This window comes from Sorex fumeus, unplaced genomic scaffold (assembly GCF_029834395.1).
Source record: "Sorex fumeus unplaced genomic scaffold, SorFum_2.1 ptg000082l, whole genome shotgun sequence".
NCBI classification, from domain to species: Eukaryota; Metazoa; Chordata; class Mammalia; order Eulipotyphla; family Soricidae; genus Sorex; species Sorex fumeus.
Window position 1 is genome coordinate 2,360,539 of NW_026606139.1, and position 18,828 is coordinate 2,379,366.

Sequence of the window (18,828 nt, forward strand, 5' to 3'; positions counted from 1 at the left end):
TTCTTCTTCTCCTTCTCTTCCTCCTCCTCCTTCTTCTTCTTCTCCTCCTCCTCCTTTTCCTCCTCTTCTTTCTCCTCCTCTTCCTTCTCCTCCTTCTCCTCTTCCTCTTTTTCTTCCTCCTCCTCCTCCTTTTCGCTGTTGAGTCACACCCAGCTATGCTCATGGCTTATTTCAGGTTCTGCACTCAGTGATCACTCCTGGTGGAGTTGGGGAACCACATGAAATGCTGGATTTCAATGCTGGGCAGCTGCACCCTGTATATGGCTTGTGCCCAGCTTTAGTCTTCTTAATGCCTTAGCAAGGCATTACCAACCTCCCTTTGGGGGGCCTACCTGCAGAGATTCTTGGCAGGTCATGTGATGTGGGGTCAGTCCCTGGCCTAGGACACAGCCGCCATGTGCTCTGGCCCTTTGCACGACCTCCCAGTCCACCTCCCCATGCCTAGTGCCCACTGTCCCCCATGTTTGCAGGCTGACTTCCCCTATCCCATTTGAGGAACCTCAGGACCCTCTTGAAGAAGTGACTCTCCCAAGACATTGGTAAGTTTCTTCTCTTGAAGGTTACTTTCAGCTCTCCCAGCTGGGGGCTGAGCTCAGGGCTTCTTTATAACCACACCGGGGCTGTTAGTTCCCAGATGGGTGCAGGCCAGGAACTTGGGCTCCAGGAAGACTCAACCACAGATAGCCCAGATAGGCATGCAAGCGAGGGTCCAGGCTGGCAGTCATCCTTGGAAGTTGTCTAGCTCATCTCTTAGACCCTGGCCTTCAGCACAGTGCCTTGTTCATACTTAGTATTAGGGAACACGTAGCAATCACTATCACTAACTCATTTAAATGAAAAAGGGTAAACGTACCAACACTATGCTAATGTTTCACCGGTACTTACCATCCTTCAAACAGCTACTTATTTTTAAAATTGTATTAATTTATTTTTACAAAGCTGTTCATGATTAGGTTTCAGTCATACAGTATTCCAACACCCATCCCTCCACCAGTGTCCATTTCTCAGCACCAGTGTCCCCAAGGTTCCCTCGCATCATCCCAAACTCCCACCCCCTGCCTGCCTCGATGGCAGGCAGGCGGTTTTTCTTCTCTCTCCTTCTCTCTCTCCTTTGGGGCACCGTGGTTTGCAATGTTGATAAGTCAAGCAGCTATTGAAACAGCTATCATCATGATGTTCACTTGAGGATGGAAAGAGCAGGCAGGGGACCTGCCCCACCAGCGTGAGCCCTGGGTTGAGAGAAATCCAGGTCACAAAACTCTGCGCTTTGGGGCTGGAGCAATAGCACAGCTGGTAGGGCGTTTGCCTTGCACCCACCCTAACTGGGTTTGCCTTGCATGTGGCCGACCCAGGTTCGATTCCCAGCATCCCATATGGTCCCCCTGAGCATCCCCAGGAGTGATTCCTGAGTGCAGAGCCAGGCGCAACCCCTGAGCATTGCCGGGTGTGACCCAAAAAGCAAAAAAAAAAAAAAAAAAAAAAAAAAAAAAAAAGCCCAGCTCTGTGCTTTCTTTGTATTGCCGGAAAAACAACGGGCGACGCAGAGCGGGGAAGGCCAACGCAGAGAGCTGGGGGCGCGCCGGAGGGGGCCCGAATCTTCCCCCGCGGGGTTGCCAGCCGGGCCGTTTCCGCGCGCGCACGCACCGGAAGTGCTCCCGCCGGCCGCGTTTCCCCGGCGCCCGGCCGGAAGTCAGGGTCCGCGGGGTCCCGGGGCGCGGGGCGGGCGGGCGGGGGGCGTGCGGTCCCGGCGCGGGAGAGCCAGAGCGCGGCCCGCCCCCTCCCCGGCCCGGCCCTGCCCGGCGCCATGGCCACGGGCGCAGATGTGCGGGACATCCTGGAGCTCGGCGGCCCCGAGGGCGACGCGGCCTCGGGGACCATCAGCAAGAAGGACATCATCAACCCGGACAAGGTGGCCCGGGCCGGGGGCCGCGCCGCTGCTGGGCTGGGCTGGACTGGGCTGGGCTGGGGGGCGGCAGGGGGACGCCCAGGGGCGCCTCCCCCGGGGGGCTTCGCGTGTGCTGTGCTTCCCGCGCGCACTGAGCTCTGTGTGTGGGTGTGTGTGTGTGTGTGTGTGTTGGGAGGGGTCCGGCTAGACTGTCCAGGAGTTAAGACTCTCGCCTGGCACCACTGCTGTGTGTGTGTGTTGTGTGTGTGTGTGTGTGTGTGTGTGTGTGTCCTGAGTCCAGAGCCTGGAGTGAGTCCCGAGTGTGTGTGTGTGTGTGTGTGTGTGCGTGTGTGCCTGGTGTGTGTGTGTTGGGGGGGGGTCCGGCTAGACTGTCCAGGAGTTAAGACTCTCGCCTGGCATCACTGCTGTGTGTGTGTGTTGTGTGTATGTGTGTCCTGAACCCAGAGCCTGGAGTGAGTCCCGAGTGTGTGTGTGTATGTGTGTGTCCGTCCTGAGCCCAGAGCCTGGAGTGAGTCCCGAGTGTGTGTGTGTGTGTGTGCGCGTGCCTGGTGTGTGTGTGTTGGGGGGGGGGGTCCGGCTAGACTGTCCAGGAGTTAAGACTCTCGCCTGGCACCACTGCTGTGTGTGTGTTGTGTGTGTGTGTGTGTGTGTCCTGAGTCCAGAGCCTGGAGTGAGTCCTGAGTGTGTGTGTGTGTGTGTGTGTGCGTGTGTGCCTGGTGTGTGTGTGTTGGGGGGGGGGGGGGGTCCGGCTAGACTGTCCAGGAGTTAATACTCTCGCCTGGCACCACTGCTGTGTGTGTCCTGAACCCAGAGCCTGGAGTGAGTCCCGAGTGTGTGTGTGTGTGTGTGTGTGTGTGTGTGTGTGTATGTGTGTGTCCGTCCTGAGCCCAGAGCCTGGAGTGAGTCCCGAGTGTGTGTGTGTGTGTGTGTGCGCGTGCCTGGTGTGTGTGTGTTGGGGGGGGGGGGTCCGGCTAGACTGTCCAGGAGTTAAGACTCTCGCCTGGCACCACTGCTGTGTGTGTGTGTTGTGTGTGTGTGTGTGTGTGTCCTGAGTCCAGAGCCTGGAGTGAGTCCTGAGTGTGTGTGTGTGTGTGTGTGTGTGTGCGTGTGTGCCTGGTGTGTGTGTGTTGGGGGGGGGGGGGTCCGGCTAGACTGTCCAGGAGTTAATACTCTCGCCTGGCACCACTGCTGTGTGTGTCCTGAACCCAGAGCCTGGAGTGAGTCCCGAGTGTGTGTGTGTGTGTGTGTGTGTGTGTGTGTGTGTGTGTGTGTGTGTCCGTCCTGAGCCCAGAGCCTGGAGTGAGTCCCGAGTGTGTGTGTGTGTGTGTGTGTGTGTGTGTGTGTGCGCGCGCGTGCCTGGTGTGTGTGTGTTGGGGGGGGGGGGTCCGGCTAGACTGTCCAGGAGTTAAGACCCTCGCCTGGCACCACTGCCCACCCCGGGTCTCATTCCTGGCCCCGCAGAGCATCCCTGAGCACAGAGCCCGGCGTGTGAGTCCCGAGCACTGCCAGGGAATGGAGAGTTGGAGGGAAGAGGGTCCTAAGGCAGCCATCTCTCTGGTTTCATCTGGTTTCTCCCCGCAGAAAAAGTCCAAGAAGTCCTCGGAGACACTGACCTTCAAGAGGCCGGAGGGCATGCACCGGGAGGTCTACGCGCTGCTCTACTCGGACAAGAAGTAAGCAAGCAGGAGCGTGCCCGTGCCCGCGCTCTGAGCCCCGACCCTGCACCCTGGCACCTGGCATTTCTGCAGTGGGCTCTCCCTCCCGTCCTGCAGAGCCCCGGACAGGGCTGGTCGTGGGCACGGCAGGGGGTGCCCCCTCTCTGCTCCCAGAGACCCCTGTGTCGTCCCCCATCCCCACCACCACCAGCTCCCCTCCCTCCCCCGGAGGATGTCCCCACACCCCCTGACGCCTCTGACCCCCACCAACCCTGCTGCCAGGGACGCGCCCCCACTGCTGCCCAGTGACACAGGCCAGGGTTACCGCACCGTGAAGGCCAAGTTAGGATCCAAGAAGGTGCGTCCGTGGAAGTGGATGCCGTTCACGAACCCAGCCCGCAAGGACGGAGCCATGTTCTTCCACTGGCGCCGGGCAGCTGAGGAGGGCAAGGACTATCCCTTTGCCAGGTTCAATAAGGTGAGCCCCGAAACTGGCCCGCTCATGTGCCCCCAGCACCCACTCCCCCTGTCTCGGCACCTGGGTCTCGGGGTCTCGGGGTCTGTTCTGCCCGTCCCTTCCTAGACTAGACGCTGGGTTCTGGTGGGTTCTCTTGGCACTTAGAAGCTGTCCAGTGCCCGCTCTGCTCTCTGTAGACTTGTCCCTGGTGGGCGTCTCGTTTGCGCTGTGGCTCCAGCTGCCCTGCGCGGGCCAGTGGTCCCCGTGTCGCAGTGCCATCTAGCACCGCTGTGTCCACACACACAGCTCTCACTTGACCTCCCCTCTCTCCCTGGGTGCCCCCCAGGTACTTTGGATCAGGACCCTGATCTTCCCTCTGTGCCCCGCCTCAAACCTGCCCCCCGTTTCAGTGAAGCCCACTGCTACCCTCCCTTCCAGTTGCCCAGATTGGAAACTTGGGGGTCATCCCTGACTTTGCTCCTCGTTATTTCGGCTCACAGTGGGACAGAGGTCGAGGAAGACAGGACACACGTGACAGCAGGGAAAGAAACGCTGTTCCTCCCGAGGACCAGCAGGAAAGCGGAGCTGGGAGGGAGGGGAGTTGCGGGGGAGATGAGTGGACTGGGGGGGCAGGGAGTGCCCTCGGCTCAGAGCCCCTCTCGTCCTCCAATCCTCCTCACTGTTTCTGTGAGAAGCCGTTAGGCCGGGCTGCTGCCCCCTCCGTGCCCGCATCCTAGTCCCAATTGTGTCGTCTGTGCTGAAGTCTGTCGCTCAGGTGGAAAATGGCCTGAGTCAGCCTTACCAGCCAGCGCTGACCAGGCCATCTGTGAGCCACTGCACAGCACACCCCACAGACCCCGCAGTTGGGAGCAGTCTGGGCTCGGTCTAAAGCACCAGGGGCCCTGGCCCGGGACTCCGAGTCCTGGTTTCTGTCCCGTAGCCCACTGTGCCCCCCAGCACCTAGACACCACCGCCTGGACGGCTGCCAGGCTTGTGTGAGAGAGTTCTGTGCTTCATCCTCCCACTCTGTTTCTCTGCCTCACCACCGTCCTGTGGAGAGGGCAGCTGAGGAGACCAGTGGGAGATGAGGCCTTTAGGTGCTGGGGGAAGCAGGGAGGAGGCCACTGTGGGGAGGATAAGCACGTTCATCCTGCATTGAGTAACGAGTGCTCTGTGCCACATCAGACTGGCATAGAGGACAGAGGGCCTGATGTGACGACAGGAACCGAGAGACTCTCCACCCTGCTGGGAACTGGAGGCTCCTGGCTGCTCCCCAGGGAGGCTGGGGCAGGATGTCGCCGGGCATCCTGGATGGGATGGGTGGAAGGGTGCCGTGGCTTTCCGGCTGTGGTTGGCAGGAGCAGAGGCATGAGAACGTGCTTGTTCCCACAGCGGGTGGGAAGAGCACGGCCAGCAGACTCAGGAGTTGGGGCTGTTGCCAGAGTGGGTCTGGTTCTAGAAAGATCCTAGCGGCTGCAATGGCGGGGGTAGGGGTGAGGGGACTCTCGTCTTCTCCCGGGGCCCCGGCCAGGGCAGCTCTGCCAGATCCTGAGTCCTAGGACAGCAAGGACCCCCGTCCTCACATCCTGCAGCCAAGCCCCTTGGTCTGCCCTTTCTCTGCCTCAGTGGAGAGAAGGGTGTGCCTCCAGCCTTTGATCTTTGCGGAGAAGCAACGACCTCAAACCATAGGGGCTCCTCAGTCCCCACACGGTTCTGGGCTCCCTCGACAGGGCCCACAGGTGGGCTCAGGCTCATGCCTGCCCATCTCTCCCCTTCTTTGTGCCCCAAATCCCCGACTGCTGAGCCTGCCCTTGGCTGTCCCTCTGCCCGGGACCCTGAGCCTGCCCTTCACTGTCACTGCTGATGTGTTCTCCCATCTCTAGGCTCTGTGGCCCCAGAACTGCGCCTGCTCACTCTGAAACTGTCAGACTCAGGGGTGGTGAGCTGTTTTTAGTGGGCTGAGCCCAAAGGGGGGTTTGCTCCTAGCACTGATAGAGCTGCCCCTTTCTCTTCATTTCCCTTGTTGCCACTACAATATCGTTGTTCCCGATATTGCCATGTGTGGCTGAGGGTTTGCATGTACGTGGCTGCGGTGCCCAGGATATGGCACACTTATGCCCTCCGGTGGCACCATGGCTTGGCAGCTGGGAAGCAGATTTGGTGGCGGCCATCAGACTTTTAGCTTGGGGCTGGAGAGATGGTGCAGCGGGTGGCGGGTGGAGCTCTATCTTGCCTTGCACCTGGCTGACCTGGGTTCCATCCCCAGCACCATCCATAGTTCCCCAAGCACTGCCAGGAGTAAGCCCTGAGCATAGGTGGATGTGACCCCAAACCAATTCCCTGCCACCCCCACCCCCTTGCCAGTATACCACCCAACCCCTCACAGCCTGACTCTCACCCTTCCTGCAGCAGGTGCTCCCCTCTGAGCCAGGCCCTGGGCCTCCAGCTGCTCTGGGTTATGAGGTTTGGAAAACAAAAAATATTTTAAACTGCGCAAGGGGCCCCGGATTGTACCTGTATCCAGCAGTGCTCAGGGGACTGTGCTGGGGATCAGACTCAGGGCCTTGCATATGCTAGGCACATTCTCTGTCACTTGAGACATCTTCCGTGCCCCCCCCACCCCATTCCTGAGCATTTTACTGGGCAGGAAGGACACTTCACTGAGCTCAGAAGAAGCCTGAGTGCTCCCCAGGGATGATGCCTGAGAGGAAGCAGACGAGATGCTTTTCAGGAGGGAAGTGCCAGTGCATAGCCTTGGAGGGACACGTTTGCCGACAGGCCAAGTCATCCCCTGGGTGTCCCCTAACTGAATAGTCAGGGTGCCCTGGCTGCACCCTGCAGGGTGCACAGAGCAGACAGTGCTTGGAGGGTCTGAATTATTTAGATGGCCCTTGTCTTTAGCATAGTATGGGCTAATTGGGGGTCTGGAGCGATAGCACAGCGGGTAGGGCGTTTGCCTTACACGCAGCCAACGTGGCTGACCCGCGTTCGATTCCTCCGCCCTCTCGGAGAGCCCGGCAAGCTACTGAGAGTATCTCGCCCGCACGGCAAAGCCTGGCAAGCTACCCGTGACGTATTCAGTAGGCCAAACACAGTAACAAGAAGTCTCATGATGGAGACGTTACTGGGCCCGCTCGAGCAAATCGATGAACAGGAGGACCGTGACCATGACCGGGCTAATTGGGCTCATGGTCAGAGACATATTCTACAACCGTGCTTGCATTATTTGAAGGATGTTCATTTGAAATCTCTAGTCCCGCAGGCTGAGGAGAGGAACATGATTTTTCAGAAAGACACGGTTTATCAATGCCTTCCTGTTAGATCAGCAGCGTATGTTTCTGTATGATTGTCACAGAGGCGTCTAGATGCCAACCCCCCGTTTCCTTCTCACCTGGACCAGTGATGGTAGTTGCCATGAGCACTGGCCCAGCGGGTCCCAGCGGATCTCTGAGTGGCCTGCTCTGTCCCAGAGCAGACCTGGTACGAGTGGAGGGGCAGGGGTGAGGCTATACCTCTGGGGTGTGGGGGACACTGGCTGAGCCCTGGACTAGGCAGCTGTGGGTTGGGGGAGTGACAAGCCACATGCTGGGTTTGAGGTATCAGTGGACCCTCAGTGGGACATGTCCAAGAGGCAGTGGAAGGGCCTTGAGAGCAGGCTCGGGCCAGTGTGTTTTGGGGTGTGGGAGGGAGCTGGGGGCCCACGCTGGCGTTCTCAGTGACAATTTCCATCATGGTGCAGGGACCGTGTGGGGCCAAGCCCGTGCTCCCGCCCGCTGGGTCTCCCCCACAGAAGCTTCTGGCCTGGCCCCATCATGGGCTTGTTCCTAGGGCCTCCTTTTATCTTCTGGTTCTGTGCTCGCTCCTGGCTGGGTCAGGGGACCATTCCTGGGTCAGTTGCTTGCAAGGCAAGGGCCCTACCCACTGTACTCTCTCTGGGGTCTCCTGGGGTCTCTTGGCCTGCCCAGCTGGTGGTGCCCTTTGCCTCTGAGGGAGACCGAGGAGGTGGGGCATGGGAGGGAGCAGGGGGATGGCCAGGGTGGAGTAGTCAGCCCCAGGCCTCAGCTCTTCTGTGGAAGTGGGATGCGCCCATCTCGGGCTGCAAGGCTCATGGTCACCACTGGGTGGCAGGAGTGCTCCAGACAAGGAGTCTGGTCTGGGTGCTCCTGGGGCTCTCTGGATCCCGCCACGCCCTACCCCACAGCCGCCTCAGGCTCCCCAGAAGTGCTTACAGTGCACCCCTCACCGTTCTGTGCAGGCAGAGCAGGTGTCCAGTTGGGGGTCTGGAGCTGGAAGTGCTGCAGTTGCTCCAGAGCGATCCCAGGGCGGGGTGCTCCCGGGTCCTCCTCCTCTCTCCGTGACACCCTTCCCCACTTTTCCCCAGCTGTGCTCTGCAGGGACCCAGGCCCGGCCTCTCCTTCCTTCTGTGGTTTTGGGGCCACACTCAGAGGTGCTAGGGGCTGCTCCGGGCTCTGTGCCTGGGGGCCGCCTCCTGCCTGGAGAGCCCAGCCCCTGGCCTTTGGAGTGCCCCACGGTGTCCTCGCGTGTCCCAGACTGTGCAGGTGCCCGTGTACTCGGAGCAGGAGTACCAGCTCTACCTCCACGACGATGCCTGGACCAAGGCGGAGACCGACCACCTCTTCGACCTCAGCCGCCGCTTCGACCTTCGCTTCGTGGTCGTCCACGACCGCTACGACCACCAGCAGTTCAAGGTGAGCCCTGCCCCTGCCCTGCCCGTGTACCCGCCCCAGGCCTGCCAGCCTGCCCCTGGCCCTGAGCAGGCCTCTCCACCCTGCGTCTCAGAAACGGTCTGTGGAGGACCTGAAGGAGCGTTACTACCACATCTGTGCCAAGCTTGCCAACGTGCGAGCCGTGCCCGGCACGGAGCTCAAGATCCCCGTGTTTGACGCGGGGCATGAGCGGCGCCGGAAGGAGCAGCTGGAGCGGCTCTACAACCGGACCCCAGAGCAGGTCAGCCGGGCCCTGCTGCCCTCTGCTGCCCTCGGGAGCCCTGGGCAGCCCACGCCCCCCCCCAGGCCTCGCCCCCTTCCTCAGCCCCACCCCCGTCCCAGGTGGCGGAGGAGGAGTACCTGCTCCAGGAGCTGCGGAAAATCGAAGCCCGCAAGAAGGAGCGGGAGAAACGGAGCCAGGACCTGCAGAAGCTCATCACCGCGGCCGACACCACGGCCGAGCAGCGGCGTACGGAGCGCAAGGCGCCCAAGAAAAAGCTGCCGCAGAAGAAGGAGGCGGAGAAGCCGGTGTGGAGGGGCAGGGGGGTGCTGGGTTTGTAGAGGGGGCGGGGGCCAGGGTGTGGCCCTTCCCTGTGACACCAGGGGCCCCTCTGCTCCTCTCCAGGCCGTCCCTGAGACCGCGGGCATCAAGTTTCCAGACTTCAAGTCTGCAGGCGTCACGCTGCGAAGCCAGAGGGTACGTGAGTCACCTGGGGGTGTGTGTGTGGCAGGGGGTGGGGGGGTGCTGGGCTCTCGGCACCCCAAGATGTTACAGGCCCCGGGGCGGGCGCCAAGGACAGGTTGGGCATCACAGCGTCATGGTGTCCTACTGGTATCCCGGCTTCTCTGGCCCCCCGTGGCCCTTTGCCCCCCGCGTCCTGAGCTGCCAGTGGGGAATCGGGCCTGAGCACCTGTCTGGGTCGTTGCAGATGAAGCTGCCAAGCTCTGTGGGGCAGAAGAAGATCAAGGCCCTGGAACAGATGCTGCTGGAGCTGGGTGTGGGTGAGTGGGGCTGGGCCCTGCAGGCTGTGGGGAAGGGCTGTGGATGGCGGGCGGCCTCTGTCCTCTCTGTCCTCGCCTTCCCTGCCCCCCCCCCCAGCACTGCCCGTGCCTCCCCCGCAGAGCTGAGCCCGACGCCCACGGAGGAGCTGGTGCACATGTTCAACGAGCTGCGGAGTGACCTGGTGCTGCTGTATGAGCTCAAGCAGGCCTGTGCCAACTGCGAGTACGAGCTGCAGATGCTACGGCACCGGCACGAGGCCCTGGCCCGGGCAGGCGTGCTGGGGGGGCCCTGCCACCCCCGCCCTGGGGCTCGCCCCCGCCTCTGCCGAGTCAGCTGTGCCCGAGCCGGGTCTCGGCCCTGACCCCGCCAAGGATGCCATCATCGACGTGGTGGGCGCACCCCTCACCCCCAATTCGGTAAGGGCTGGGAGGAAGGATGTGGGTGCATGTGTGGGCATGTGCGCCCAGCCCTGCTTCCCAGGGACCCGTGTAGGAGTCCTCCCCAGGGGTTGAGGGGAGCAGGTGGGGAGCCGGCGGGGAGCACCTCCCCGGAGGAGAGGCCCACACCATGCTGGCCTCCGGGCTACTGACCTCCGCCCCGTCTGTCTCCCCAGAGGAAGCGGCGGGAGTCGGCTTCCAGCTCGTCTTCTGTGAAGAAAGCAAAGAAGCCGTGAGGGGCGCGGAGCGGGCGGGGGGCCGGGGGGCTGCTGTGTAAATAGATGTGCTGAGCTGCACCGGCCGCTTCCTGCTCCTCCTTCACGGGCCCCTTGCGCGGTGGGCAGGGGTGGCCCCTGGGCTCACCCATGGAGACTTCAGAGACGCCAGACACTGAGCTCCTGCCTGCGTGCCTGGACCCTGCACCCCGTGTGCCTCACCCGTGCGGCGGCCCCAAGCAGCCCAGCCCGCGCACGGCCCGCACACGCCCAGGCCTCATTCCCCGACTTTATTCAGTGGCACGTTCACAGCAGGGTGGGGGTACACACAAGTGGGGCCTGGTCTGTCCTGGAGCCCTGGGGGCACCACGCACCATGCAGTATGGGTAGGAGGGGGCACAGGGGCCGGGCTCGCCCCAGCGGAAGCCTGTGTACCAGGGAGGAGGCGGTGAGGGCCTGGCTCCCCCCAGCCCAGGCCCACAGCGAGAGGGGCTGACACTGGGCCGAGGTGGGGGAGGGAAGGGGGGCACGAAGTATCTGCTCCAGAGGGGCCACGGAGCCAAGCCCTTTCCCCGGGCACAAGCCCCCAGGGCAGTCTGGGGGCCGCTCTGGACGTGGAGCTGGGCCACTCTCCTTGGTCCCTCCGCGAGGGAGAGGAGGGCGCTGGCCGGGCCGGGCCAGGCGGCTACCCTGTCCTGCCCCATCCTGTCCTCGGCCAATCAGAACGGCTTCGACGTCTGCTTGAAGATGAAGCCGCGGTAGGCGAGCGTCTTCATGATGTTGGCGATGTTCTTGCAGTCATCTGCAGAGGGGGAAAAGGCATTTAGGGGCCCCGCCCGGCCCTCCGCGCCTGCAGTGCCACAGGGAGCGGGGCGAGGCTCGGGGAAGAGGCTCTAGACGGGGTCCTGGCCCTGAGGGCCCGCATCGGGGCTCCGGGTCGGGGTGGACACTGGGGCCAGCAGAAGCCTGGTCTCAGGGCCTCTCGGCCCCATAATTCATGCTGGAAATTGGCCGGCGTGTCCCGCCCCGGCCCCAGCAGTGATGTATGGGCGCCGTCGCAGTAAGAAAAAGGCAGAGTAAATGTGTAATTTCTCCCTTGACGGCCCCCGGCCGCCGGGCGATCCTTCTTGTTGCCGCCGCGTGGGGACGGCCCGTCCGCCACACTCCGTCTTCCCGCCACCCGCCTTGATGTCTCCATTTCATTACTGTGCGGCCATTCATCACGCCCACGACCAGGGTGACTTTGCCGCACTTGTGTGTGTGTGGGGATGTGGCCTAGGATGTAATCACTGGTGACAGGCACCCACCTTGGCACTTGCAGGCCAGGGCCCGGGGCCCAGCCTCGTGTGCCGCCTAGACATGGGCACGATGGCCTGGGCCGGTGGTCCCCAAGCGGCTGGCCAGCAGCTGCCCCCACATGCACACACCAGAGCCCTCTGAGCTGCAGTGCGGCCTGTGGGCGGGGGGGGGGGGGGGGGGGGGTGAGGACGCATATTCCCTCATGGACGTTGCTATCCCCACGTGGACCAGAAGGAGGTGCAGCTGCCCACTGGGACACCAGCGCGGAACCACACACAGGCCTGGGCTTGGCTTTCCCGACAGCCCCTCTTCCTCTTCACCCGCCCCCACCCCCAGATGCCTGAGCTTTAATCCATGGCCTCACCAGGGATGTGTGTGGGGGGGGGGGGGGGGCTGGGACGGTCAGAGTAGGCTCAGGACTGCACCAGTCAAGGCCATCCCTTCCTCCCACTGGGCCCTGCAACCCCACCTTGCGCAGAACCTCAGGCCGGTCCTAATGGCCTGGTCTCGGCTCAACAGGAATGGACCCAAGGGAATGGGGGCCCCAACACCGGCCTCAGCACCCCGAGAGGCCGGTTGGAGGCAGGACAGTGGGAAGACAGATGACCAGGAGTGGCGGCCATGGCAACTCCAGACGTGACCCATCCCCGTGGTTTATGGGCCGGACACGCACCCCGCCTCAGCGGAGGCCTGATCATTTGTCTCCCTTAGCGTGCTGCGGGTCCGTGGGGGTAGGGACGGAGGGCGATGCAGCAGGAGGCTTCCAGCAAGGGAAGAGGGCAGGAGGGGCTGGCCGCTGGGACGGGACCGCCCAGGAGCTACGTGGGGGTCATTTTCCCAAGTCAGTCTGGCCCCAAGAGGACCCTCCGATCCTTCCCGTCTTGGACACTCGGGGACTGTGGCCACTGTGCATATTAAGAATAAGTCCCCTCGTTATCTGCAATTACCCAGTGGCCACACACCTCATTTCTTCCAGCAGAAAAGAAAATTAGTTTTCTATTGACTTCATCTGGCTCCTCCCTCGTTGCCGAACAAATCACTCAATCTGCCTCCCCGGACCCAAGTGAGTGTGCCCGGCCCCTCCCCCCAGGCCACCAGCCGACCGACCCCTGGACCACAGCACTGACCCCCCCACCCCTGCCAGGCCCTGAGCTCTGTCCTTGACCTGTCCCCATCCTGCACTCTGGACACCTTCACCCGGAACTCCAGACCCCCGGGGACCTCCAGACACCTCCGGCCTGCCCGTGTGCTGGCAAACAAACGCCCCTGGACCGCCAAGCCCGAGACGCCCGGGGGCCTCCCCCCACACTTCATCCCTGCATCCTCCGGCCAGTGAACAGCACCCCAACACGCCCAGACAAGAACCTCATCTCTCTCCCCTCAAGTCCAATCACGTATGAGCTACACAGGGAAATCTCATTCTGTGTCGTCCTTCGTCCTGTCAGCTGCTCCCCAAGTCCACGCCCTGCTGTCTGCTGCTCAGACAGCAGCGTCTGCCCTGGTCCTGGTCCTGGCCCCGAGGCCAGGCAGTCACCTTGCCTGCTACAAAAAGCGGCACTCGGAGGCCCATCTGCCTCCCACCTCCCCCCAGGCTCCAGGACCCTTGTCTGTTTTCTGAAGATGACAACGGGTTTGGGGGCAGACCTGGTTCTAGTCTCGGCTTGAACCTGCAGAACCGCTGGCCCCTCCTCTGTTGGCCTTGTTCGATGGGCTGTGGGCACTCACCGTGGGCCCGGAAGCCTGAGGAGGAAGGTGGCGCACAGCTGGTGAAGCTTCAGGAGGGTTTAGAGACGGAAGGGGGAATGCGTGGGGCCAGTGATAGTACAGCGGGTAGGGTGCTTGCCTCCTGTGTAGCTGACCAGGGTTTGATATCCCGCACTCCAAACGGTCCCACGAGGAGTGATCCCTGAGCACTGGGTCAGGAGAGCACAGCGGGGTGTGCTCAAAAGTACAAAGAAATGGGGCGGTGGGAGCACAGATGGCCCGGAGCTGTATGAGCCCGAAGGTGGCGAGAGTCCTCGGCAGGAGCCCGGAGCCGTGCGCCAGCAGCATCTGCCCTGCCCCGCAAGGTCAGCCTGAAGCTGCAGTTGGCCCGAGGAGGCCTTCCTCACCCCCGACTCCCAGCAGGTCCCCTGCTTTGATATGCCCGTGGCAGTGTGATCCTTTTCTTTGGCGGAGGGAACCTACCCCTCTTTTTGCTTTGGTTTGGGGCCACGCTTGCTGGTGCTCAGGGCTGACTCCCGGCTCTGTGCTCAGGGATCACCCCCGCCAGGGCTCGGGGCCATGTGGGGTGCCACATGTAAGGCCAAGCCCTTACCCTCTGTACTATCTCCGGCCCCTATTTCTCGTGTGTGTGTGTGTGTGTGTGTGTGTGTGTGTGGTCACGGTCATGGTCCTCCCGTTGTTCATTGATTTGCTCGAGCGGGCCCAGTAACGTCTTCATCGTGAGACTTGTTGTTACTGTGATATGGAATACATCACATGTGTGTGTGGTACTTAGGATCAAGCCCAGGGCTTCGCAAGGCAAGTGCTCGGCCGCTGGGCCTGCTTTGCATTGCGGCCCGGAGTTGTTTTTATGTTGTTGAGACCACCACGGGGAACGGGCGTGTAACTGGCACCCACCAAGCAGGGCACGTGTGTCTGAGCAGGCCCACCTCGCAGGGAAACAATGGCAGAGGCCAGGATGCAGCCCGCAGGCCGGTGTGACTGCGGGAGGGGAAGCCCTGGGCTGCAGCGACCCTCACTCCCTGCCCTCCAGGCTCGGTCCGGCATGGAGAGGAGGGGGCTGCGGGCGATGCACCTCGTTCCATCTCAGAATGGGCTGTGGGACAAGTTAGGGCTGAAAGTAGGGGCCAGGCTCAGCACAGGGACTATCAAACGGGTCCGGGACACTTTGGAGGGCGGACCCAGGGCGTCCAGAAAGCAGAATGCAGTTAGGTGGCGGCACAAGGTATTAGGGAGGAGAGGTGGGGGGCGGTGACCGACCAGAGGGTCTCTGTGGAGCCCTGGCCAGGAGTGGTGGCTCCGGGTTCGACTGCTGAGCGCACAGGCTGGGCAGCTGCAGGGGGCTGGAGGTAGCACTGGTGCAGGATCCCGAGGGCGAGTGCAGACCTCAGAGCCCTGGAGAGCCTCAGTGTGAGGTTCTGGTGGGACCTCAGGCATTTCCTGTCCAGATTCTGAAGCTTCCACACACTGGTTTTGGAGCCACACCCAGCGGTGCTCAGGGATGGGGGGGTGAGGAGTGGAACCCAGGCAACAAGTCCAGCCCATCCCAAGCTCTCCAACCCTCAAACTTCTTGTTTGTACCTTTAATAGAAAGAGCTGGAGGGGCTGGAGTGATAGCACAGAGGGTAGGGCATTTGCTCTACACACGGAAGACCTGGGTTCGATTCCCAGCATCCCATATGGTTTCCCCCCCACCCCCCATCCCGAGCACTGCCAGGAGTAATTCCTGAGTGCATGAGCCAGGAGTAATTCCTGTGCACTGCCGGGTGTGACCCAAAAAGAAGACAAAAATAATTAAGGGCCAGGAGAGCAGGGGTGTGTGTGTGTGTGTGTGTGTGTGTGTGTGTGTGTGTGTGTGTGTGTGTGTGTGTTGGGGGGGCAGGCGGGTATGTGTGTATGTATTCCTGAGGGGGCTCAGGTGTGGGGTGGAACTGAGCCCATGTCACGGGGTGGCAAAGGTGGAGTGGCCAGAGTGGCTGGAGCAGAGGGCCGACTTGGCCCCAGGTCCAGGGGCCACCTGCACCCCGGGAATGTAACTGCTGTTCTCTATTTCATTGGCTCAGTCATGGCCCGATGCTGGGGGCCTCAAGTGCACCCCTGGGGCAGAGTGCAGGGCACGGAAAACAGTGAATGAATTCCAGAGCAAGACAGGGCCAGGGCAGTGAATTTCACTGGTTTGCTTTGGGGCCACAACCTGGAGGTGCTGGGGCCAGGCAGTACTGGGAATCAAACCCGGGGCTCTAGGGCACAAAGCATGTGTCCCCGCTCCCCCACCCCCCGGGGCAGTGAGTTCTGAAGAGAGTCACCACAGGACCTGTGCAGAGGATCTGGGTTCAAGTCCCACGTCCTCTCCTAATTAACGGCGTGAATTTGCACAAAGCTACTGTTCTAGTTAACCCCTTGGTGTTAGTTTTTTTTCTTCTCTGAAATGGGAATAATCATCATAGCAATTATTTCCCTCCAAGGGTTGTTTAAAAATGAAATGATTTTTTTAATTGAAAAGTGCTTAAAACAGTGTCTGGGCGAGTCACTAGTGCCGCCGGGCCAACAGTGACACTCCCGGGGTCACACCCTGGTGTCCCCACCCTCTGTTCTTTGTCCCGGACACGGCCCCCCTAATGGTTCTCCGGACACTGACCCCTCTCCCTGCAGACACAGCTCCCCTCAGCCACTTTTCCTCCCCCAGCCCTGGGCCCTCGGAGGCTCAACTCCAAAGTGACCCCTTCTCCCCGCCCGGCCCCTCCGCCCCTCCGCCCCTGAGGTGCCTGGGGTGCCGGGGCTGATGGTGAAGGATGACGGCGGCTGCACAATAAGGGAAAAGGCAATTTCATCTTGATTAGCAGCCGATTTCTCTCGCCGTAATAAGCGCGCTCCAAATAATTAGCGTGTTTTACGTAATAATGAAATTACAGAAATGCAGTCCACTTATTCAAACAACTCACCATTACCATATTTTTAAATATTAGACTTAATTAGAGTTTATCACTTTAGAGAAGTATGCGGACCGAAGATGTTTTTAAAAAAATCCTCATAAAGTGTTTATTAAGCGCTGGTAAAGCTGGGATAATGATGTGTTTGGAAATTAAGGCAATCAAACACTTACCCCGGCTCCTGGAGGCCGGCATGGAAATGAGGCCATTACACGCCCATTACCCGCCAGCTCACAGCCACTTGGGGGGGCGGGGAGAGGACGCGCCTGGCCGGAGAGGGCACCGTGCCCGGGCATGCGGTGCCAGCCGCCCCCGGCCCGACCAGGAAGCCCTGCAGCGTGTGCCTGTGTCCTGTCCCTGGCACGATGTGTCCATGCCCTCCTGACCCCGGCACAGAGGCGGGAGGGACCACGGCTGGGCAGCCAGAGGGATGGACCGAGGGGAGGCAGAGGCTGAGGCAGGGGCAGCCAGGTGGGGGGGGGGGGCTGTGCCCAGGTGCACACCGGTGACCAGCTCGGGCTGGGGAGCCCTGCAAGTAGGGTGGCGGGCGCGGGGCCCGCGACTCCAGGCCCCATTTATCCCGGTGAATAACTAATTCCAGAATTTATAGTGCTGGGTTTTTGTTCTGTGGCCATTTATATCATCGAGGGGAGGAAATGAAGAGGCAGCACGGACGCCACATCTTTCTGTGTTATTGCTTGTCTGCCATTTGCAAATCATTATTAATTGTGGGCCCCGGTGGCGGGCTGGGCGGGGGCCGCGCTGGGTACATCCACATAGCTCTTCATCAAGGACCCCAGCCGCTGCCCCAGAGAGCCAATTACCCCGCCCTGATTGGGATCAGATAAAGAGGGAATTTTTACAAATTAGGGAATAAATAGAATTTCCACACAGGGCGCGGGCAGGACCTGAGAGGCGGTAATGAAAAACCATCCGTCACCATCAGCGCGGCCTGGGCACACAGCCCCAGCACCCCCGCCCCTGTGGGCCCGCCCTGATGCTCAGGGTCCTGGATGGCGGGTCTGTGGACACCCCGAGTGCCCCCCGAGGCCCAGACGCAGGGAGAGGCGTTCCCCGGAGGTGTGCTGAGAGCCCTAGCCTGGGCACTGTCCCACACGCCCCGAGCCCTTCGCTCAGGGCCCCATGTGCAGGAGACCGGGACAGGGCTGCGGAAGATGGAGAAGGGGAGCACAGGACGGGGAGCACCTCCACGCCCCGACTGTTCTGGCAGCCCAGGGCAGCGCCCCGGCCCGGCCCACTCACTCTGGGCTCCCATTAGCGCTCCTCCCCCTGGATCATTAAATATGTATATCTTATTACACGCCTTGTTAGAGTATCGAGCTCTATTGACTGATGATAAATCCCGAGCCTCGTCTTGGCCATAAATTTATCTGGAGATGATGAAGACTCAATAATCTAGTCAGGCAGATAATATCATCGGGCCTTAAAAAAGATCATTACATTATATGTCAGAATTAAAAGTGAAATACGCCGAAGTAACAGGGCGGCTGCTCTGGCCCTTCCAAGTGGGGGCCCGCCCCCGCGCCCCCGCCCCGCACCTGGCCTGTTCCCAGTCCAGCCTGGTCAGAGAGAGGGCCCCAAAGCCCTGGCATCCGCCTAATCGGGGCCGGCCCACTGGAACACCCCAGGAGCCCTCCTAGGGCCGCGAGGCCCAGGCCAGGCAAAGCGCGTGGCCTAGCCGAGCAGTCACCCTATCTGCCCGGGGGGGCTGTCTGCTGTCCTTGAGTGACTCCAGTGGGTAAGCCTCTGCAGAATGGCGTGATGAGAAGGGCAGATTCCCTCTAAAGAACAGACCAGGACACTGGACGGAATGAGGCTGCTGCCTGCCGGAAGCTGGACCCTCCCCGGTGCCCAGTCTCTGCTGCCACCCTCAGCACGGAGGACACTCTCCGGGCTCCTTCTGGCCACACCCTCCACCTCTCAGCTTCCTCTGAAACATGACATCCCCAAGGTCCCTGCTGTGACAGCACCCCCACCCGCCCCCCACGCAGGCAGCCCCTCGCCTGCTGTACACCCATCCCCCGCTTTAGCCAGTTCCTCCAACAGTGACGTCCCTGCAGCCAAGTGGGCAGGGCCCCTCCACCTGGGGGACACCCATAGTCCCCTGGCCTGGTTTAACGGGAGCCGGAGGAAAAGGTCTTCATGGGCGGGAAGGGCAGTTGCAGGGACGCGGGGAAGATGAAGAGGAGGATCAAGGGCAGACGCGGCCCCTCCCCCCCCCCCCCCCCCCACCAGCTCTGAATCGGCCTCAAAGTTTTGTGAAGTTACAGATCCCCTGATCACTTAAGACAGTCTTGTATTGTTTGGGGGCCACCTAGTGGTGCTGGGGGGTGGGGACAAGGGGCTGAGGGTAGGACGCATGCTCGTGGGGGCACCCACTGCAGCCCTCTGCGACCCTCCCTGGCCCCATTTAGGATCGCCTTTAACAAGTGACACTGAATGGGGGCTGGAGC

The 18,828-nt window shown here is 61.4% G+C and overlaps 2 protein-coding genes across 5 annotated transcripts in view; one reads left to right on the top strand and one right to left on the bottom strand.

The window, feature by feature from the left end:
• Positions 1-1,756: 1,756 nt before the first annotated feature.
• Positions 1,757-10,471, top strand: DMAP1 (DNA methyltransferase 1 associated protein 1). Its single transcript, XM_056130893.1, is given in 11 exon segments — positions 1,757-1,909; positions 3,488-3,579; positions 3,844-4,039; positions 8,569-8,727; positions 8,819-8,986; positions 9,088-9,273; positions 9,371-9,442; positions 9,675-9,747; positions 9,868-10,028; positions 10,030-10,164; positions 10,362-10,471. Coding segments are annotated over 11 exon segments (1,407 nt in total). The 5' UTR covers positions 1,757-1,804; the 3' UTR covers positions 10,422-10,471.
• Positions 10,472-10,675: 204 nt separating this feature from the next.
• ERI3 (ERI1 exoribonuclease family member 3) overlaps positions 10,676-18,828 on the bottom strand; it is a 125,596-nt gene continuing 117,443 nt past the window's right edge. For all 4 annotated transcript variants that reach the window (XM_056130956.1, XM_056130955.1, XM_056130954.1 and 1 more), the window contains exon 9: positions 10,676-11,202. In XM_056130956.1, coding sequence (XP_055986931.1) covers positions 11,120-11,202 — 83 coding nt within the window. In that variant the 3' untranslated portion in view covers positions 10,676-11,119. The remainder of the gene's footprint in view (positions 11,203-18,828) is intronic.